Consider the following 23854-nt stretch of genomic DNA (forward strand, 5'->3'; position numbering starts at 1 on the left):
AGAAACGACATACATGGCATTTGGAATGTTTTTGTGGGTGAGCGAGCGAGGATCTGGAGTCTGTGGGCCTTGATATTTGCTCACTATGGAGAGTGCAAAAGCGGGGCTCACTGCAGACTCTGCCACATGCCTGTCCCAGCTGCCAGTGTGGGTCCCCTAAGAGCCTCCCAGTTGGCTTCCTTCCTCCGGCCTCTCCCCAGTCCAGCCCATTCTCCACAGGCAGCTGGAGTGAATTTTATGGTTAAAAAAAAAAAATCATGTAACATAAAATTGGCCATCTTAACCATTTTTTAAAGGCACAATTCAGTAGTGTTAAGTGTGTTCACGTTGTTTTGAACAGATCCCCAGAATTTTTTTTATCTTGCAAGTCAGAAAGTCTCTGCATATTGAACAACTCCCATCAAGCCCCTGGTAATCACAATTCTAATTTCTGTTCCTATGAATTTGGCTATTCTAGATACCCGATGTAAGTGGAATCATACAGAATTTGTCCTGTTGTGACTGGCTTATTTCACTGAGCATAATGTCCTCAAGGTTCATCCATGTTTGTGTGTGTCAGAATTTCCTTGCTTTTTAAGGCTGAATAATATTCCATTGTATGTACAGACAACATGGTGTCTATCCATTCATCTGCCCACAGGCAGTTGCGTTGCTTCCACCACTTGGCTGTTGTGTATAATGCTGCTACAAACACGGGCATGCAAATATCTCTTCCAGACCTTGCTTTTAACTCTCGGCGATCTGCCCTGAAGTCAGAATACTGGATCATAGGGTAGTTCTATTTTTACTTTTTTGAGGAAACCACCATTTTTTCATAGTGGTTGCACCATTTTAAGATCCTACTGACAGTGCAAGAGCAAGCTTTTATAATATAAATCAGATCATGTCACTTTGTTGAAACCCTCTATTGACAGTCTATGTTTCTCAGAATGGGGGCTTAAATCCTTTCTGAGGGCTAGATGGTCCTGTGTGGTGCACCCCAGTTTACCTTTCCTGCCTCATATTTCACTTCACGGGCCCTTCCTTAGAAAGCTCTGTCAGTTCTGGAGCACGCAAGCTCTTTTCCAGCTCCGATGCTTTTGTGGTTATTCTTCCTTTTGTCTGGAGTGTAGCCCACCCGACTCACCATAGGAATTCTCTCATTCTCAGGATTCAGCTTGTACATCATCATTTTAGAAAGTGTTCCCTGACCACCTCTACTGAATAAGATTTCTCCTTTGTGCTCTTCGAGTACCTTCTCATTTCCTTGACAGTCTGGAATTATTCTGTTTACTTGTCAGTTGTGTTTTGCTGATCACCTCTACTGGAAGGAGAACTCCATAAGAGAAGGAATATTGTCTGTCTTGTTTATGGTTGAGTCCTAGCAGTTAGTGCCTTTATAAACCTACAGATTATTCTGTATTCAAGATCAAACAAGCCTTATCCAAATTAATGAAACGTTAGGCGAAAGAATGGCATGATTGAGAAGCTTCCCTGGATTGTTAATTTGTCATATCTCAGTAAAACCTTTACAAGAAAGAAGAAGATAAAATATACAAAACTGAAAAGGTAGCCATGAGCTGAATGGACTGCCACAGGTTCCCAGATAGAGGCCAGAAGTTTCTCATAGGTTGAAGAACTAAGTTTTCTTATGATGAACAGGGAACGTACACCAACTGACTGCTGTTAGTCTTTCTAAGTCTACTAGCTTATGCAAGTCCTAGTGATACCAGAGTCTGTTCTCATGGATGATCAATTTAACATGGATGATATGTTTCAGATTTTCAATTGACTATTTCAAGCAATTTATTCTTCAAAATTCCCATCAATGTTAGTTCCATGTTGAAAAAACTTTTTCAAGATTTATTTATTCATTTCGAGGGGAGGAGGAGGGCAGAGGGAATCTTTCAAGCAGATTCCCCGCGGAGCGAGGAGCCAGACTCAGGGCTCAATCCCACAAGCCATGAGATCGTGACCGGAGCCCAAACCAAGAGTTGGATGCTCAACCAACTGAGCGACCCAGGTGACCCACATATTTTTTTTTTAAAACACTTCCTTTTTTTTTTTTTTTTTAAGATTTAATTTATTTGTCAGAGAGAGGGAGAGAGAGCGAGCACAGGCAGACAGAATGGCAGGCAAAGGCAGAGGGAGAAGCAGGCTCCCTGCTGAGCAAGGAGCCCGATGTGGGACTCGATCCCAGGACGCTGGGATCATGACCTGAGCCGAAGGCAGCTGCTTAACCAACTGAGCCACCCAGGCGTCCCGACCCACAAAATTTTTTTAAAGCTTTTTTTAGTTATTTATTTGAGAGACAAAGAAAGCATGAGTGAGCAGGGGGGTGGGTAGAGGGAGGGGGCCACACAGAGGGAGAAGCAGACTCCCTGCTGAGCAAGGAGCCCTCCAAGCTGCTTGATGAAGGACTCAGTGCAGGACTTGACCTGGGCTCGATCCCAGGACCCTGAAATCAAGACTAGAGCCAGAGTCAGATGCTTAACCAACTGAGCCACCAGGCTCCCCTCCTTATTGCAAATTTTAAGGGGAAGTTGACAAGTTTACTTATACTCTAGCACATAAACAGTGATCTCCTTTTGGTAATATTCCTATGGCTTAAAAAAATTTAATTTCTATCTAACACAACTATTTGAGTCTCTGTATGAAGCTCCCTAGAGGAAACAGTGTAAGAACCTTCCTTCAAGCATTTTAATACCTTAAGATATTATACTCTATTATCACTCCTCCCTGACTTTGAATTTGTTGTTCCTTTGCCAGCAAGCTTGCTGCCTCTTTCCCTAATGCCTTTTCATTTCATAAGATAAATTGGAGGTGTGTTATTCTTCAAAAAGGGCTTTTTCATTTTGTAAGATAAATTAGAGGTGTGTTATTCTTCAGAACCGTCCCCTCATGCCCCCGAATCTAGGTTAAGTGTGCTTCAATCGGAACCTGTGCATACGATTTTGTAATGCGGCATTTCACCAATTCTAAGATGTACTTTTAAAATATTTGTGAGATTAAGAGTCACTGGGGATAAAAATATATGTTTATAAAAAATAAAAAATTAATTAAAAAAAAATAAAATAAAAAAATAAAATATTTAGCATCCCTGAAATCAGAACATGTCTCATCAATGACATCCTAGATTGATTAAATTTGTCATTCTCAGCTGCTGAAAAGGGAGTTTATGGGGGCTGGGACTGTGTTTCATCTCTCTAAATATTTCCAGTGTCTATTACAGTGACTCACTAACTCACTGTAAGTGCTTACTGAAAGGACAGATGGATAGAAAAACTACCAACTCCGTGATGGACTGTTTCATTACGACAGCAGTATAAAATGAAGATAAAGAGAGGTTATATCTGCTTGGGAAAGATCAGGGGAGATCGGAAAAGATGGCATTTGAACAGAACCTCAAATAAAGAGAAAGATCCTTCCCACCCGTGATTCAAGGATCATCATTTAAGGCAGAAGAAAGAGCAGAAGAGGGGAAAGTAGGAAAGACGAGTGAGACTTCAGAAAAGAAGTTGTTTGACTAGTTTGAGTAGAATGCAAACGTGTAAAGAAGCCCAGTAAAGGAAGTTTAGAGAGAGATCAAGAGTGGCCAATACTATGCCAAAAAAGTGTTCTGGTCCTGAGCAGTCGGGCACTAGTAGAGGGCTTTAAAGGTTGGGTGATATGGTGAAGTCGTGCTTAAAGATGTATCTGGGAGTGATTAGTTGAATGGCTTGGCTGGTGGAGAGAATGCAGATAAGAAAACTAGCTACTAGGCAGCTATTTTTTATTTAACAAACATTTCTTCAGCATCTGCTGAATGCCTGACACAGGTGTTATGACAGCAAATAAGATTCAGTCTTTGTACAGAAAGATCTTAGAGTCTATAAAGGTAAACAGTCAAACAAACAGGCAAAAATTAGAAAATAAAAAATACTCTGTGTGTGCACAGGTTGCTATGAATGAGTCCTGACCCTACTCCAGGGTTGGGCTCAGATGCCAGGGGAAGTAGATCCATCAAGGAGGCCTTCGGGAAGAGGTGTTATCTTAGCTGAAGCCTGAAGGTGAAGAGATGGCCAAGTTCTCTGGGAAGTAGCATGTGCAAAGTCCCAGTGATGATGTATTTCTCTTACTCTGAATTACAGATAATTCAGAGTGGAATGATAAGTTGGCATAGTGGGGGATAGATGGAGAAGGAAAGGAAAGGAAGGGAAAGGAAAGGAAAGGGAAGGAATGTTGGTGTGTTGGGTGGGGAGAGGCAAGAATGTGGTTGGAAAGGGACATAAGAGGAAAGTGCAATAGTCTCGAGACAGGAAACAAGGGCCCGCTGGGCTATGGGCAATAGAGATGAAAAGAACAAGAGTCCTTGCTGAAGTAGAATCCATGTAGCTTCCATTAGACTCCTTCACTTGGCAAAATATACTAACCCCTCATACTCGCCAAAGGGGTACTGAGATGACCACAATGAGTGCATCACTGCTTTCATCAAAGGACTTTCAGTCTGGTGTGAAATATTTTGGCCTTGACTCTGATATTAGGTGTCATGTTCTGCCAAGGGATCAGGTTGATCTTACTCTGGAAGTCGTAGGAAGAGAAAGATGCTAGAGGGTCTTCTGCATCCGTGTGGTTTTGTATTTGGGTGATGAGGGAAATGGCAGTATCCTTATGTAGGTTATTTCCATTTGTATTTCCAATTGTATCTGTGGCCCAACAAGGATAAAGGGAAACTTAAGGACCTGGAGTTTTAAATCAAAGAGCCAAAGTATCTACCATACTCGGAATAAACACGTGATTCAGAGACTAAGAAATGCATAATATTTGAGAGACAGCCTAGTACAGGATTAAAGGTAGGGATTACAAGGATAGGGAGGTATGAATTTCAGCCTGTCCACTAGTTGTATGAACAGGTTACTTAGTTTTTCTTTGTCTCTGATTTCTCATCTATAAAATGAGTGAAAAAATAGTAACTCATTCGTAAGTTTGTTGTGAGGATTAAATAAATTAATATTAATGAAGCATTGATACATAAGTATGTCACATCACAGGCACTCATCTGAGAGATGACTGTCAGTTCCCAGCAGGGAATTGTACTAGGGCAAGAAAATGAGAAAACTTCCTAGGTTTTCTTGATTTGGGACTTATATCTTAAGGTTGTAATAAGCACACAATGGCATTCTTTAATTGTAAATATTTAATTGCATATTCGGGTGCCTAGATTAAGTATGAAAATGTCTTCCCAAGAGAAAATTATCTCATTTGGAGGTTAAACCATCATAACCAATCATGGATCATGAAGTGAACTTATTTGAGGAAATATTAACATCTTTATGACAGTATCAGGTTTCCAAATAATCCTTTGATTGGAACTCAGGGCAGATGAGATCAGAATCAAGGCGATACCATCCGTCTCAATCCTTTACCTGTTCCATGTTCCAGAGTCACTGAGGCTGGCTCATCATGAGGGCTTATGGGGCAAAGGCAGCTGGATAAGAACAGTTAGATGGATCCAAGCCCATTTGTACCACCCCCAGCAATAATTCAGAGTGGTTTCCCACTTGGGCCACCTGACATCTTCCCATGGAGATATCAGCTCTTCGTGCTTGCAGTTAGGTGAAGGAAACACATTAAAGAGGGAAAAAAAGAGAATTCAGACACAGAGCTGTATTACCTAATGCATCTAGAATTTAATCTCTAAGGGGTCATATGTTTTTACCTTTTTTTTTTTACTACTGTATTCTTAGCACTTATGATTTAGTGATTAGTACATTATGTGCTCAATAAATATTTTTTTGAATCAAAAATGATGATACTTGCTGTTAGGAAGAGATTTTACTCTTTTCAATACCACAGAGGAAGTGCATGCCAAAAGGCTGATGAGGAAATCTCTGGAACAGCCAGTCAGAGAGAATCTGGGAGATGTTCTAGGGTCAAGTGTTCAAGTGGTCTAATCTTAGGAAGTCAGTTATGGATGGAAGGCTGGAGCAGTTGCGAATTCCACAGCAGAATCTGAGGTCCAGAAGCTCAAAGGGGTCAGAAGAGTAGCTTGAGTCATCAGCCAGTGGTGGCAATTTCTGCACTGTAGGCTCCCCCGCTCCTGGACAAAAGTGGTAATTGTAGGCACATAGCCAGGAACCTTGGCTCAGGAGGACGCATGGCTAAAGAGGGTAAGGTGGCCTCACAGACAGAAAAGAAACTGAAGCTTAGAGTAACAGAGGCAAGGCCTTCACAACTCAGCGTGCATCCTTCAGAGAGTTTGCACTCATCTACAGCGGTGCTACAATGCTCGTAGTAGCGTGCAGGAAGCCGGCTCCCTGTAACAGGGGGAAGGCTGAGCTGAGTCTACGCATGCATGCGTGTGCGTGTGCATGTGCATGTGTGTGGGGTGACCCAACACTTAGATATGATACTGACACAGAAATAAGAAGAGGCTTATATTTCCTAAGCTTCCCTCAGGAGTCAGGCCCTCTGCCAAGACATTTACGCATATTATCTCATCAATTTCCCATAGCAACACTGTTATGAGTATTATTAGCCCAATTTCACAAATGAGGAATCCGAGTTTCAGAGAGCTTCCGCACTTGTGTGAAGCTGCATTGCTGATGAGTGGCAGGAGCAGAATTTAAACTCAGGACACTAAGGTGCAGGGAATTTGCATCACTTGATGAGGAATCCCGATGAAATCCTCATTTCATCTTTTCCTGGCACCGAGAGCACTGAGAACACACTTCTGGCCTTGAGCAGCAAAGGACTCTCATGGAAGCCGCAGAAGCAGTCCAGCTGGTAGACGGAATCAGACAGTGACTGCCCACAAGTTCTTACTGTCCTCTCTTGCATCCAGTGGCAGTTATCCTGGAAGAATTACTCAGACTGTATTTGAATTTGTGCTTCCAATGGACAACCTGATTGTCGAGATTGCTCATAAATCATTGCTTTGATTTCTTGGTAACAAAACGATTTGACTTCCACCTCTCTTCCTCCCAAGTAAATTCCTTCCTCGCTCCCCCTCCTTTATTTACTGCTGGCAATCACCCTGTGTCCTTCAACCAGCTCTCAAAGTTGACTAAACCTGGAGAAACTTTTTCCAAGGCAGGAGAATCTTCCCTCACCACGAACCTTTTCCATTACAACAAAGTAAATACTTGATCGTGTCCTACATGTTCTCTTTTGTTCATTTTTTTTTTATTCTCCAAGTAGTATGTGTGGCTCAAAACAGGAAATTAATAATCACCGAGAGACACCACCATCCATACAGTGTGTATTCTTCTAGACCTCTTCCCTGTTTTGCCTACACTTTATTTTACTGTGCTTCTCAAGGTCAGTACACTTGTCTGCTGCCCGGGAAATTAGAGAGCCTTGGGCAAGATTACTTGGGATGGCCTTATTTATGTTTTGCTCTCACTCAGTATTGGAAGAGTCAGAGCAAGGATCGGGAACTCACTCAGTTCCCTTCTTGCATGTCACAATTTGTCTTCCTCTCAACTCCTGATTCTAGAAAGCCACCAGACATTCCTTCCCAGGTGACTCACACTGAAAAGTTGAATGATTCTCCCCGAAATAATGCCACTTTATTATGACTACATGTGAACCAATTTTTACTTCATAATTGAAAATCTTATGTGGGACTGTTCAATAACCAGATCTCCTATAGAATCCAGACATGTTTCTTGAGTACACACTATCTCTAGGATGTGCTAGGTGTGGTGGGGTACATAAGAGTCTGAGGAATTTACATTTCCACCAGCTGCAGTTCAGTTTGGAAACATATATTGGTGGAATGTTTGCTGCTAGAGGTACAATAATGAATCAAGCCATTTTTATGTTCCATTGAGAAAAGCAGATATGTACATGTTTAAAAACAAACAAAAATAACCCTAAGAAAAAAGAGAGCTTCTCAGTGTGTCAGTCATGACAGCATGGACAATTTGCCAAACCTGGGTATCCAGGGAAAGCATCTGGGAAGAAACCATATGTGAATTAAGTTTGAAGGTTGAGCAATAGCCAGTTGAAAGACAATTGGGGAGGTTATCAAGGTAGGGAAGACTTCAAGAACAAAGGGGAAAGGATGTGTCTTTCTTGTTCAGTGTTGTATCTCTAGCACTTACAATGTCTGGCACATAATAGGTGCTCAATACGTTCTTTTATTTTTTTAACAGTACAGTTGGCCTTTTAGCAACATGCATTTGAGTGGCATGGGTCCACTTACACACAGATGTTTTTTTCAATAAATACAGTACTATAAATGCATTCTATCCTCCTTACAGGTTTCTTAACATTTTTTCTCTATCTTTATTAGAAGAATACAGTATATTATACATATAACATATAAAATATGTGTTAATGGATGGTTTATGATATCTCTAAGGCTTCCAGTTCACAGTAGGCTATTAGTAGTTAAGTTTTGGGAGAGTCAAAAGTTAAATACAGATTTCTGACTGTGTGTGGGGGTTGGTGCCCCTAACTTCCATGTTATTCAAGGACTAACTGTATTATTCCCTCTAGTCACCATGGTGTTCAATATATCCCCATGGTTTACTTATTTTGTAGCTTGAAATAAATTCTTGTTGAATGAAAAAAATTGGGAAGAGAGAGGAGTAACAGGAGCTAGAATAGCCAGAGCAAGTCAAGTTGAGTGGAGATGGTTTGGAAGAGCCTGGAAGATTTTTAGGCATTGAAGATGGCATAGAGGAAGGCTGGAGAGTGTTTTGTGGGGTCAGGGGAGCTGTGAGGTTGAAGCACAGACTCTGTATGTTATATAGCAGTGGGAGAGTTGTTTAAAGAAATTGAAAGCAATAAAGAAAGGCTCCATTTTTTACTGTTAGTTTTTAGATCTTTATAGTATTTCATAAGTAAGTACAAAAAATTTAATGTTACAATAAAATAATCATAAGTGATACTACTTGACCACTTACCAGCTCACAGTCTACTAAATTCATTCCACGCATTGGCTCACTTGGCCTTCTCAAAAATTATGTGAGGTAAATACTAGTCTCATTTTACAGATGTGGAATATCCAGTCTGGATAGTTTTGAGTTTGAGGAGTTTGATGAGTTGCCCAAGGTCATGTAGTACATGATAGACTAGGGAAGTGGTCCAGGCACTTTCTCCAGAACCAGCATTCCTAGAGATGATTCTACCATTGAGGTTTTAGAAAGTTCTTCTACTGTGAAGGCCTAAGGAAGGGGAAGATGATAGATGTATTTGTCTGTAAATGATTATTCATATTTGTTTCCATTTTGCTAATAGCATTGACACTCCAAAGAGTTCTCTCTTAGAGACCACTTGCTCCTGTTCTTTCATTTGGAAAAATCAGAGTGATAATACCCTCTTTTTCCAGTTCTTGAGAATTTCTTGGAACAATGTTTCTGAATGTGCTTTTGTAAAGGACAAATAGCAACCTGAGTGTGTGACATCTTATACATATTCACTTTCCAATTCCACACCGGTTATTTTCCCAGATCCTAAGTCTGTAGTTCCATTCTGACTTGCTCAGAGAAGTGCTATCTAAGCATACAATTACCTCTCTTGAGAAGTTTAGGAAAGGTAGCTTGCCTTTCTTTTCAAGCATCTCCAACTGAACATCTCCAACATCTTCAGTTAACACATGGAGGGCAGCACTGAGCTAGAATAAGTTCCCTCATGATTATTGAAATGGTCCGTTATTTTAAAAGGATCTTAAGATCCATTAAATATTCATGAAAGGAACTTCTTGGCAGTTCCTCCATTGTAGGTAATTACAGGGGGTTTAAAATATCTGACGTTGCTTGGAAGCACACAAAGCTCTGTCAGCTGCAAGCAGACAGCTGATTTGTAATTTAATTAACATCCTGGCTTGTCCTGTTCTTTGTGGCAAAAAGCGGGAATGTATTTCCTTTCATTTCTGAGTTTTGTTTGAAAAAAATTCAAATGGAGCACCTGGGAGAGCTTTTCATCCCTCGGATCCGTCATGTTCCTTACATCCTGCTCCAATCCCCCAAACATTCCTCTTTCAAGTGTCCTTCGGGACAGCTGTATGGCTGATTGTGGGTCATTGGGTGTTGTTTTCCGTTTTGTTTTGTTTTGGAAGAGTAACTTCACTTGAGGAAGATCTGGGTGCGATCAGCAATCACTGAGCTTCAAGCCGCCCTTATTAGCTCTTTGAATAACGGATTTGAAGAGAGATTTATTTGGCCAGAGATGATTTATTCAATGAACATTGATTGAGATCTCCTTATGTAGCCGGTACTGAAGGTCACAGTAACCAGACTCCATGGAGGTTTCAGTCCAACAGAGGAAGCAAACATTAAGCAAATGATAATGGAAATTAAATGTAAAATAAAAATGAGATGAGTTTTCTGAAAAGCAAGTATGGGGTACCCTGAAATCCTGCGAGGCAGGGAGTGGAGTGGTACAGGAAGATAAGGGAAGCCAGGAGGCCCCCTTGAGGAAGTAGAGGTGAAAATCATTCCTGGTCCATCTTGTGCTTCTTTCTCCCATTGTCCTCCTATCTAATGACCCCCCCCCCCATATGCATAACATATGGATGACTGTTCCTGAAGGAGGGACTAGGATAGTGGCCAGAAAGGATGGAAGGGGGAAAGAGAAACCTGCTCTTGCCAAAGTAACATTCAGAGCATTTTTTTTTTTAAATTAAAGAAATGAGTGTATTACCAATCTGATCGTTGCCTTAACCATTCTTGTATCTTGTATCTTCTTCTTTTTCTTTCTTTCATTCATGTTTTCCCTCCAGAAAGGGAGACAGGGATTTGGAGAGGATCATGCTAATGGAGATGGGTCACAGGTAACAGATAAGCTAAGCTATCACGGGTAAAGGAGCTGGAGAAGAGAGATGGCTGACTACATACTGTACAAGTCTCTAAGTAAATGGAATTCCTAAAAAGAAATATCGAAGTATTTAAATGAAATATGCTCCTCAAAATAAGACAGTAACTATTCGGGCCCAGATAAGCATGTACTGTTTTGGGAGTTAAACTTCGTTTTGAGAGGATATGAAGACCCTTTATTTCCATGGAGTACATTTGTCAAGACCACATTCTTTGCTCTTGATTTTCTCTATTTTCTGATCTTCATTTACTTCTTTCTTAGGAATCATTGCTCTTTGCAACTTCATTATTTACCTAATTTTCTTACTGACTTTATGCTTCTTCTAAAATATGTTGTGTTTGTTTTTTCTTTTCCCCTGCCAGAGCACATTAATAAAACTAAGAGTCTTCCTTCCAGTGGTGGTCTAGCAGCCACAGCTGTGTGGTTGATGCTCTGGCCTGACCGTTCTGCAGGACATGGACAACAGGGTTCCCTGCCCTCTAAGAGCTGAGATCACGCAGAGGGGGCTAACACAGAAAATGCTATTTGTCGCTGTTGTTAACAGAGGTGGTAGAACTAACAGATGGGGGCATTTCCTAAATGTCAGGCTTTGTGTAAGAAACTGTAAATCATTCCTTAATGTTATATTTGCATCATAATGTTGCTTTGAGTTTTCAGTGGGATACTCTTTCAAACACTCTTAGCAAAGGGCTCCCATGGGTCAGGTTCACTTGCTGTTCCAGAGTTCACAAACCTGGTCTGGCTCCCGGAGTTTGATCTGAGTCTCTCATCAGAACAGTGCCGACGCCTGCTGCAAGGGGGAAGCAGAGCACTTCTTATGCAGAGACAGAGACAGACCCAGATTTTATTTATGGGCCTTGAAAGATTTGTGACTTCTCCCTCAGCTCTCTCACGCACTTCGCCAGTGCAGGATCACCTTCTAGCCTGTGCAGGAGGCCTTCAGGTGATGGGTCAGATGCATGGAGGCTCCTGCCTTTGAAGTCTGGATAACTCAGGGTAGTTTGGACTCACGTGGGCATCAGCAAAAGGTAGTGAGTCGAATCTAGTCAGACTTCCTGTCCTTTGTCCATCTACATGGGAGGCTCTGTGGTTGAAAAGGAATGTGAGTATGATTCCATTCAGGTTCAGGTAGGAGAGCTTTTTGATCAGGTATATCACAGTATTGCTCAGATTATTTAAGTTTAGTTCAGTTAAAGTCACATTTAACTGGTCTTTTAGTAAGTGCCATCATCAGTGGAGCCCTAGAGATTCAGGGATGGTTATGGCTACATCAGTGCTCCAGAGTCACTCAGGGGCTGGTAGGAATGATAGGCACATGGGCAGGTCTTTGCGGTGTAAAGCTGTGATTTGATGAGAGAAATCTGTGCTGAACCCAATGAGAGCAGATCCTTTCAACCTTTGCAATCAGAGAATCCTTCCAAGGGGAGATACACCCAGTCTGAGGATCAAGGACCTGAAAAGCTTACCTGATGAGGGAGTCCATGAGTCAGGGATTAAGCTTCAGAATGGGGGATAAGCTTCAGAAGAGGATAGGATTCCAGAAGTCAGGGACAAAATGAGCTAAGACCCAGGGTGGGGGGGCATGAAGAGCATGTCTTCCCTGTCTTGAGCTCTTCTTAAAGCTGAGAGAGAAAATATAATCTGATTTCAAACTTGCTTCTGCTCCAGAGTCCCCTCTAATGGACCAAGCCGAAGACAGGAAAAGGAAAGCACAGATTTCAAAACAGAGGCCTTCTTTAAGTGGCTCTCCTTTTACAGGCAATACAGAAACCCTCAAAGATGCCCAGAATGGTGTCAGTAGTTAATAGACAAGCCCTGGCATGAAAAATAACTCAGAATTGCCCAGAATGTTAGGACTGATTCTGAAATCAGGATGTGACCTTTTCGGAGTTGCTTAATCTCCTTTATTAGATGACTCTTGAAGATTTTCTAAGTATTATATTTCCTGAAAATAAAGTGGGTCTCCTAAGATCTTTGAGGAACTTCAGAAGAAGATTCAGGTACTTTAGCTCCGGAGTCAGAGTGACCTGTGTTCGAATCCTAGCTTGCCACTCATCAGGTATGTAATCTTAGAAAAAAATGCCTAACTATGCAAGCCTCAGATGAGGAGAATAAGAACACTTATCTCTCAGGTGTGAAGATACATATAAAGAATTTAGCATAGGGGCGCCTGGGTGGTTCGGCTGAGTGGCTGACTCTTGCTTTTGGCTCAGATTATGATCTTGCAATTGTGGGATCAGACCCCGTGTTGGGCTCTATACTCAATGTAGAGTCTGCTTTGGATTTTCTCTCCCTCTCCCTCCAGCTCACTCTCTCTCTCGCTCATGTGCATACAAAAATAAATTAAATGTATCAATTAAAAAATAATAATTTAGTATAGCTACTGACATTATTATTGACTTTAATATTAGCATTAGTGTTAGGATTAGTATTTCTCTTAATAATAACATTTGTTTTAACATTGATTTTTGTCTATCTAGTACAAAGCAAAAATATGATTTATAGTCCAGCCAAAGTTGAATCCAAGCAGATTCTATGCCCTGCTAGGATGATTCCTTTTGAGGCTTGTTTTTGAGTTAAATATGGCACTTGTCAGCAGATATTGTAACCCCTTGCTTCATCATCTCTTGCAGGACACTGGAAGAAAATAAATTTAAAAAGGAGGGGGACTATGTGGCTGACACTAGAAAGGGCATCATTTAGCTCCCTTGGGTTGTTCCCTCTTGTCTACAGTAAATAGCAGTCTGCCTTTCAGCCTTGTGTCTTTTTTTTTTTTTTTTAAAGATTTTATTTATTTATCAGGGGGAGAGAGCGAGCACAAGCAGAGAGGCAGGCAGAGGCAGAGGGAGAAGCAGGCTCCCTGCTGAGCAAGGAGCCTGATGTAGGACTCAATCCCAGGACGCTGGGATCAAGACCTGAGCCGAAGGGAGCTGCTTAACCAACTGAGCCACCCAGGCATCCCCAGCCTTGTGTCTTGCCACACGGTACCTCACATCCCAGTTCCACCCAAATTTTACATCAGGCTCACCAGATGTAAAATGGGGATTGGTGTGTGCATGACTTGTGGGAGGCGGTTCCAGAAGGAAACCGTGAAGGATGTGAGGAAGCACCAAGAAGTTCTGCAAGAATGTAGGTCCAGGTGCAGACAAGCTTCAACCCCAATCCCATCAGATGCCTTGGAGTGTATTTGGCCCCACAGGATTTATTTCACTTGAGGTATAGAAGTTGGGGATTCCATTATAATTCCCAGGCCCATCTAAGTGAAGACGCTTCAGTCACCCAAGTGTGATCATTCTGAGAAGTATGCAGTTGTGGGCTTTGAATGTAGAGAAGGGATTTCCATGAATTTGGGGGGATGTGCAGTAGAATCCACTATAATCCATTTCAGGATTTCATTGTTCCCCCAAAACATCATCCTTTCTTATCACTTATGTCCTTTATACATGTTAGTGCCCTTGCTTAGAATATCTCTTCCTCCTTTCTGTTATCATTCTAGATCCTGTTGCCAACTAGGAAGGCTTAGATGGAGTTAGGGATGACCTATTTCTGTTCCCACAGAACTCAGTTTATACTTGTCGTTAGGACTGTGCATTGTGGCTTAGCCACACATGTATGGAACTCATTTAATATTCCATGGTTTTCTCAAGGTCAAGAACTGTTTCTTATTCAATTTATATTCTTAGCAAATCTTACTGAAAGAAATGATAAGGCAGAGAGATAGAGAATACTTAAGAATACGATGTCCTCTAAGATTGTGTCAAGCAAGTGATGCAGTTGCCTTTTTTTACTTAAACCTGATTTCATAACATTTTCATAACATGAAGGAGCTTGCATCCTGCAGCCAAAATAACTTTGTAGCTTAAGCAAATGATCCCCATTTCATCCATTTGTTTGTCCTATAACTTTATTCAACAAATACGTATTAAGTATATGTGCCAGGCACTTGCCTCAGGACTGGAGAGAAGAGGATAAACAAGACTCAACTGTCCAGTACTCGCAGAATCTTATAGTCAGTGTGAACAACACACACACACACACACACACACAGACACACACACACACAAGTACACAGGCACATAACTTGATAAAAATTCCAGGGAACTATGGGAACACCCACAAAATTTCTGACTTACAGTTCACAAAATGTTCCCAGAAAAGATAAAGGCCAAGTTGAAGCCTAAAGGATCAATGAATGTTAAAATGAACAGTTTGTAACTAATCAAATATTAATTGAGCATAAAGATTGGTTTCATAGCCTAATTTAAGGCCCTATCAGTCTTAAAAATGTGTCTTACATTTATGCAAATAATTTAAAATAAGTTATTTGTGACACCACATAAGTTCAACTGAGTTTGTTATCTGTGTCTTGATAGTTATTTGTCCAAATAGTTCAGTAAAAAGTGTATTTTAATGGATGGAATCTTTCTCTAAGCCAGCTAAATCTCACTAGAAGAATCCTGGAGGAGCCACATAATCCTTTTAACTTTGCAAGATTTTTCTTTTGGCATTCTTGGATCTTTATCAGAACACAAGCATTTCCTAACTGTTATAAGTAACATGAACATGGTTTTACACATGTGAAATGTTAAAAAGCTTAATAAATTCCTCAAAAAATCCCAAAATGTAATAACCACATAATCCAGCAATTCTACTTCTGGGTATTTATGTCAAAGAATTAAAAGCAGGGTTTTAAAGAGACACTTGTATGCCTCTGTTCAGAACAGCATTATTCATGATAGCCAAGAGGTAGAAGCAACCAAACCACCCATCTACAGATGAATGAATAAACAAATGTGGTGTGTATATACAATGGAATATTATTATTCAACCTTGAAAAAGGAAAGAAATCATGTCACATGCTATAGCATGGATGAACCTTAAGGACATTATGTGAAATAAAATAAGCCAGTAATAAAAAAAAATAAATACTGTATGACTCCACTGATATAGGGTATCTAAAGTAGTAAAATTGATAGAAATAGAAAGTAGAATGGGTAGAGTGGTGGTTGCCAGAAGCTGGAGGTTGGAAAAATTGGGCATTGCTGTTAAATGTCTATAGAGTTTCAGATTGCAAGATGAAAATGATCTGGAGATTGGTTACACAGTAATATGAATATACTTCATATCACTTAACAGTTAAACCTGATTATGATGGAAATTTTTATGTGTATTTTACCAGAATTTTTAAAAATATGTATTTTTTAAAAACCTGAAAGTAATGATATGTTTATATTCATTCCACAATCCTGAAGTAGGAGTGGTGAAATAAGTGTTCAGAAGTCATGGGGGCTTTGCTCAGGTAGTGGTGTTGAGGGGTACCTTATAGTACAAGGAAGTGTGAGTTCTGTCCTGTGGGTGGTGGGGGCTGTTGAGTGGGTTTAAAGAGAAGAACTTGCCAATTTGTGATTTCAGAAGGCCAGGCAGTGCAGTGTAGAGGAAATCTCTACACTGGAAAAGAGCGATCTCAGTGGCAGTCTGTACAGCCCAGGGGTTCCCCGTACGAGAGCTGATCTGAACCTGAATTTGGGCAGTGGTGGTAATGGGGGATGAGGATGAAGTAGACTCAAGAATTATTTAAGTATAAATTTAGGCAGACTCAGTGAATTTTTTTTTAATTTTTTATTTTTTCAGCGTAACAGTATTCATTATTTTCATTATTTTTGCACCACACCCAGTGCTCCATGCCATCTGTGCCCTAATACCCACCACCTGGTTCCTCCAACCTCCCACCCCCCGCCCCTTCAAAACCCTCAGATTGTTTTTCAGAGTCCATAGTCTCTCATGGTTCACCTCCCCTTCCAATTTCCCTCAACTCCATTCTCCTCTCCATCTCCCCTTGTCCTCCATGCTATTTGTTATGCTCCACAAATAAGTGAAACCATATGATACTTAACTCTCTCTGCTTGACTTATTTCACTCAGCATAATCTCTTCCAGTCCCGTCCATGTTGCTACAAAAGTTGGGTATTCATCCTTTCTGATGGAGGTATAATACTCCATAGTGTATATGGACCACATCTTCCTTATCCACTAGTCCGTTGAAGGGCATCTTGGTTCTTTCCATAGTTTGGCGACCGTAGCCATTGCTGCTATAAACATTGGGGTACAGATGGCCCTTCTTTTCACTACATCTGTATCTTTGGGGTAAATACCCAGTAGTGCAATGGCAGGGTCATAGGGAAGCTCTATTTTTAATTTCTTGAGGAATCTCCACACTGTTTTCCAAGGTGGCTGCAGCAACTTGCATTCCCACCAACAGTGTAAGAGGGTTCCCCTTTCTCCACATCCTCTCCAACACATGTTGTTTCCTGTCTTGCTAATTTTGGTCATTCTAACTGGTGTAAGGTGGTATCTCAATGTGGCTTTAATTTGAATCTTCCTGATGGCTAGTGATGATGAACATTTTTTCATGTGTAGACTCCGTGAATTATTAAATTGGCAGATGGGAGAGTGAAAGATAGGATGGAGTCTGGCTGACTCCTACTTTTCTGGCTCAGGTGGCTACATAGACGGTAGTATTCCTGGAGCGGGGCAGTTGTTCCTGCAGTTGTTTGAATGCCTGGGAACTCTTTTCAGTTGCTAAAATAGGCAGAACCTTGGTCTTGATTTTTGAAGTTCTTTAGAAGGAAGCTCTGTCTCTGGAAATTGTGATTCTTTGTCCCAGAATCTGATTAACCCAAATCAGTACTCCTTCTCTTTGAGTATGAGAGGAACAGAAGATTGTCTTCCTTTTGAGGCCAACAAAAATAATGTGGGTGGTAAAAATTGTTCATTTCCAAGGGAACTTTAGTCTTTCACGATTCTGAAACAAAATTACATTTCCTGAATGGAAGATATTAGAAGTCTGTTTCTTTGCTCAATACATTTTTTTTTCCTTCTCCATTCCTGACCTAGACATTTTAGCACACACTTAGGTACTCTGGTCATTAGAAGGAAGGCTTCGGTAAATCACCTCAGTCTCATTTGTTTTCCCCTTCCTGTACCTTAAAACAGAGATAGCATATTATCTGGTAAAAACAAATTGTCAGTCGGTCAGTACTGAGGCTTGTTCAGTGTTCAGTATCAAGGTTGCTTATGGTGGCCACCAGAAGAATCTGCAGCAAAGCCTCATATTTGTTATCTTTTCGGTCAACAGTAGGTATGCACTGGGTCCTGTAAGTGAAGTTGGAATAGGAAGTTCTTAACTGTACCCTTTGCAACACTAATGCTTCTGCTGTTCTTTCTTGTCTTTTCTCCTAGAAGTATCGATACCAAGATGAGGACGCTCCACACGATCATTCCTTACCTCGACTAACCCATGAAGTAAGAGGACCAGAGCTGGTGCACGTATCAGAAAAGAACCTGTCTCAAATAGAAAATGTCCATGGATACGTCTTGCAGTCTCACATCTCTCCTCTGAAGGTCAGTTTGATCGTTCTCAGAGCTGGCAGCAGTGGTTGGTCTGCAATGCTAAGGGAGATGTCTGTTGACCCGATGAAAGGAGTCTCTGTTAAAGCACTGTAGTGGCCCATGGTTGCCCAAGGGTCTTTCTGTGGTTTGGACGCTTACCTAGAATCCCTAATAGGCAGTTGTTCTTGCGGTTGTTTGAATGTCTGGAAACTCTTTTTTAGTTGCTAAGATTGGGCTAAGGAAAGAGCAAGGGATGAAAATTGAAAGGGAAAATAAGGTAAACCCATACTTAGAAAACCCAGGAGTACATCAAGATTCTGTTCAAATGCCACCTCTCTACCCCTATACCCAGTCCCAGGTAAAACAAAGGAAGTAAGTATAACATGTCAGCACCTAATGTTCACCTTATCATGTGGACTAATAAAAAATCTGTGTGAGTTGGCCATCAACATCTCAGTTTTATACTGTATTTCTTTCTGTTTGGTGTCATACTTTTCTGACACTTTCTACTTTTTTTCTTTAATTTTTAAACAATGTCTTGATAAATGGTATTTTTGCAAAGGACAATTAAATGAAAGGACTTTCTGTGCTCTTTGGTTGCGAATTACTCTTTTCTTTGATGTTGCTATGGGATTTTGTGCTTTAAATAAAAGCTCATAAATGTCGATTAGAGTTAAAAAAAGAAAAGCGGAACTAGACTCAATGATATAATAGAAGTGAATGCAGATGAGAAACAAAACAAGACAAAACAAACTAACAAACAAAAAAAACCCTACTAAAATAATTCTTTAGCGCTAAAGAAAATGTTTATTTTGTTAGCCAGAATATTCACTCATCACTATTTCCATATAGCTGTGTCAAACAAACAAACAAACAAACAAAAACCCTACTAAAATAATTCTTTAGTGCTAAAGAAAATTCACTGTTTATTTTGTTAGCCAGAATATTCACTCATCACTACTTCCATATAGCTGTGTCACAATAAAAAACAAAGCCATAAATGTGGCCCCAGTGCCTTCTAGAATCTTACTATACCTTCTAAGACATCAGAGAGGCTAAATTATGTTCTAATATAGTTCTGAAATTTGGTACATTTTAAGTACCCTGGCATCCTAAAAATGTATTATCAAATAAGCTAGCTCCATTTACCACCAATTAGTTAAAATATTAGGTTGATTGTCAAATTCCAGTAAATATGTTATAATGTGTAAGAATATGAAAACGTTGTACCACTGGAATTTATTGTACAGTTCTTCCCAGATTCTTTTTAGAAATCATTGAATGACTGATGGAAATGGGTATGTTTAGCTTGGGGAAGAAAAGATTAAGGGTTGAAGGGCAAGGGATTTCCTTCTTACACCTCAGGAGCTGTCCTGTGGAAAATATTGGTGTCACCCAGAGGGCAGAAACAGAGCCACTGTGCATAACTAACAGGGAAGTGTATTGGGGATCATTGTAAGACCACAACTCCTGTCAGTTTGAGCTACCCCAGACAGGTGTAGACTAGTGCAGGAAGCAGTGGTTGCCTGTCCCTAGGAATCTTCCAGGCCTGGCTGACAACCTGGTAGTGATATTGTAGAAGGGACTGCTTTAGCAGGAGGGTACACAAAATTGTTTCTAAGGTCCAGTCTGACTTTAGGACTCAAAGATTATAGTTTGGGGTCAGATGAAAACATTCCTCTTTAGACAAATACTCATGTTTGCAGACAAATGCTCATCCTTACTCTGTGTGCTGACCAGTAGAAGTTGAGAAGGGCCAAGGGTGGGAGCCTGCATTTCATTAAGAGAATTTAAATCTCGGCTTTTTTCTATTTCTTTTCCCTTTCTTTTCTTTTCCTTTTTTTTCATTTTGTTTCTTTTCTCTTTTCTTTCTTACAAGAAATCTTTGTAAGAACCTTCACAGAAACTCCCTTCTTTTCTCCCTGCTTGTCTTTCTCCCTTTCCTGGCACATTTTAATTAGCTCTAGAGCAGAGCTCCCAAGTGTTGGGTAGGTTCATCAGGGCTCGTCTAAAGCTAAACTGCTTATAGTAAGTAAACGAACAAATAAAATAAATAAAACAATAAAAGCATAATAGAATGTTCATTTTGTATGTTAAGTCTTAAGCATAAAATTGTCAAAATATCTACAGTTTGGGTGATTACACATGTGTTATGCTACTTACTGCCTCATTTGGAAAATGCCTATTAGAGTTAAATGAAAAGTTTGCTTTTTCTGAAGCTCGCATCTCGAAGGAATCTTTCCCGTTTCCCTTTATCCCTTGCCTTCCAGGAATCTCAAAATTAAGCATCTTCAATTGTGATTTTCCTTAGCATAGGCTTTCTGTTTCTGTTTCGCCCTGCTGTTTTATTTCTTATTCTCTTTTTTGTAAAGATGATTTATAGGTTCTTGTGGTTTTACTGTAGTAGTATCTTCGACTGATGGCACCCCCTATTGGTTTAAAAGTGGTCATCTATGAGCGATAAACCCCTGATAGGAAACATCCACGTAGGAATATGTTTCCGTCCTTTTTGGAGTCACCAGTGTATGGTGTGTCCCCCAAGGTACTGTGAAGAGGAGGGAAAAATAAGTCCATCTGGGATTTCTGTGCCTAGACTGTGAAATAGCAATTTCGGAGCCAGGACTTTTTCCCCATGACATTTTAGAGGTGTTGTTGATGCTGAACAAGATGTACTTTTAGATCATCTTAATGAACAGACTGTGTACCTTGCTTGGGTCAACAATAGTGATGGGGTAAACAGGCACAATTTTTCTAGAAACACACACACACACACACACACACACACACACACACACACTGATAGGTAGAGTTTGCCAGTTTCATGGTGTAAATACTCCCATTATGGCTGAGTTTAGACTAGCAACCTGAAGCCACTGACTGCATTTGGAAAAAAGAAGCGAGTGAGGCTTCTTAAGTAAGCCAACATGAGCTGGCTCCAACACAGGCAGGCTCAAGCACATGCATTTTTGAAGCAATAGGACACATTTCCTAATCAAGTTGTTAAGGGATTATTACATTATCACAGTTCAAGTGTTCGGAAAACCTGCCATGATTAAAATCTAATGTGTTATTTTCTCATAAAGGAAGTCTATTAGAGTCAGAGAAATGCTAAGAAGGTACAAATTCTCAATTAGACCTGGCTTATTTTCAACTTCTTTGCTCCTTTGATCTTTCTGGTCCTCTTGGGTCAAGCATTAAAAGAAGGAAGAGTGAAGAGGCAAAACCCACAATCAGATAATGCCCCTGAATCTTACTTTGGAGACAATGCAGCTCTCTAGTATTAATTAGAAACTTACATATGGCATGCCTGAATAGAGTGTGAGATGGCTAGATAACAGTTGAAATGCTGCACAGAGCAGGCTCTGAATCATTAGCAGAGCAATCTTACCATTGCAGGTTTGTCAATCGTTTCTTCCATCATCGCTTATCACTGGAAGCCTCGGTTCTAAGAGTCATCTGCCTTTGGTGCACACCTGCTGCCTGGCTGATAGATGGGCTTGCTTAGCCTGCTTTCATTAGAATGCCTTGGCCATTGTGAAATATGGGTTTAGAAGGAGAAATGCAATTTTGCAGTGAATTTAATAGAATTTGTTTTCTTTGCCTCAAGATGGGAATGCTTTCTCTTCAGATGCTACCTAGAATCTTCCACAAAAGAAGCTGGCTTATAATAAAACATGAGAATTTTCTTTTCCATTTAAGTCAATTCCATAATATTAATTGGGTCTCTACTATGCACATCGTAATAAGCGATCGGGAATCCAAGGGCAGTAAAACATGATTTTACATATACTTATCCTATCTTAAAAGATCTCAGGTCTAACTATTTATTACTTACTCTCACTCCGCAACAGAAATTCACATTCCTGAAGCTTATATCTGTGAGTAATCTTTACAGAGTATCTGTTGAGAGAGAGAGAGCAGGAGAGGGGATGAGGCAGGAGGAAAAGTCAGGCTTATTTTTAAGAACCTGGACTTTAGAATACCTGGATTTCAATCCCGCCCCTTTCATTCGGTAGCTATGTGACCTCGATCACGTTAACCTCTCTGTCTTAGGCTCCTCATTAGTAAAATGGAAGTAGCAATAGTATTTATCTCATGGGATTTGTGTACTAATCAAATAAAGTAATATATGTAAACTGCTTAGAAAAAGTTTGGCACACAGTAACCACTCACCAAATATTGTTTTTGATTGTATTATTATTATTATTAGCCAGCTATCGTGACAAATACTTTAAAATCACTTCATTTATCTCATTTTATCTCTACAAGATTATACACGATTTTAAAGTTAAATAGTTTCCTGCAATCCAAGAACCAGTAAATCGGAGTGCAAGTAAATGTAACTCAACCCAGGTCTCTCTGGATCCAAAGTCTGTGTTTTTTATTTTTATTTTTAAGATTTTATTTATTTATTTGATAGAGTGAGAGAGAGAGAGAGAGCACAAGTAGGCAGAACGGAAGGCAGATGGCAAAGGGCAAAGCAGACTTCCTGCTGAGCCAAGAGCCCAGTGTGGGTCTTGATTTGAGCCAAAGGCAGTCGCTTAACCAACTGAGCCACCCAGGTGCCCTGAAAGGCTGAATTCTTTATCACTCCTGTGCTACATCACCTTTCTCTAAACTTTTCTATTTTTAAAGAGATCTCAGATTCAAATTTTCACTTATCAGGTCCATGTATGTAAAAGGAGAAGGTCCTTTATTTCATATGGCCTTATCCTTAAAAATAATTATTAAGCAGATATATAAGGGAATGTTTAAGAAATACAGTTTTCTAAGTGAGAGCCAACAAGTGTGATGATAGATGGAAACTTTATGAGGAAATAGAAGGAAAATAAGTTCTATCTTTAAAATACCTCAGTTCACCCAGTGATGAACTTCCAAGGGAATATGTTCTCTCTGCTCCTGTGACTAAAAACAAAACAAAACAAAACTAGTATTGGGGAGCTAGTTTCCTTTTGAAAAATCCTTTGACATTGTAAGGATGTGTATCTTGGCAGGAGAGACACACTTTGTCTTGAGCAACTGAAGAATTTTCTTCACTGAGATCTACTCCTCACAATAGACATATCTGTCGGTGAAGATCTCAAATAAGTCCAACCAACCACAGCCATCAATCATGTTCTTCTTCCCAGGACCTAGCAAGACCTCATTCTATAATTTTTACTTGGTTACTTATTCTTTTAAAATATTCATTCCATATATGCTTAATTTTATAAACTAGCTTACCATTTTCCAAAATAAGCAGTGTAAAAGTTACACATTCAACCACAAATTAATAAAGGAAGAAAGCTCCATTTCAGGTTAACAAGATATTTGTTCAATCAGAAATCCAGTAGGTTGTTCTAATTCTACTTTTCTGCATAACCATAAGCTTTGTTTTAATAAATTTACTATCAGTTACCATCATTACATGAACATCCCACAGTTAAGTTTTGTATTGGTTTTGTTCATTATTATGTCCTTAGTCCTTCAACAAACAATTGTTGGGTTAATTATTTTTAAGTGGCTATACAAACACTCATAAATAATCCCCTTCTGCGAGATTTGTGTCGTTAATATCAAAACAGGCAAGAAATCAAGGCACAGACTTCATTTTCCCATTTCTGTTGTCCTTTTTTCCCTGACCTACTCATCATTGATATAGACTGTCATCAACTTTCAAGCTGATATTTCCTCCTGTATTA

The 23854-nt window shown here is 40.0% G+C and overlaps 1 protein-coding gene across 6 annotated transcripts in view; it reads left to right on the top strand.

Moving 5' to 3' along the window:
- The window catches only part of DLG2 (discs large MAGUK scaffold protein 2), a 2075147-nt gene that overhangs the window by 1062367 nt on the left and 988926 nt on the right, over positions 1 to 23854 (top strand). For all 6 annotated transcript variants that reach the window (XM_032356653.1, XM_032356654.1, XM_032356656.1 and 3 more), the window contains one exon: positions 18024 to 18185. In XM_032356653.1, coding sequence (XP_032212544.1) covers positions 18024 to 18185 — 162 coding nt within the window. The remainder of the gene's footprint in view (positions 1 to 18023; positions 18186 to 23854) is intronic.

This window comes from Mustela erminea, chromosome 9 (genome assembly GCF_009829155.1).
Source record: "Mustela erminea isolate mMusErm1 chromosome 9, mMusErm1.Pri, whole genome shotgun sequence".
Taxonomy (NCBI): domain Eukaryota; kingdom Metazoa; phylum Chordata; class Mammalia; order Carnivora; family Mustelidae; genus Mustela; species Mustela erminea.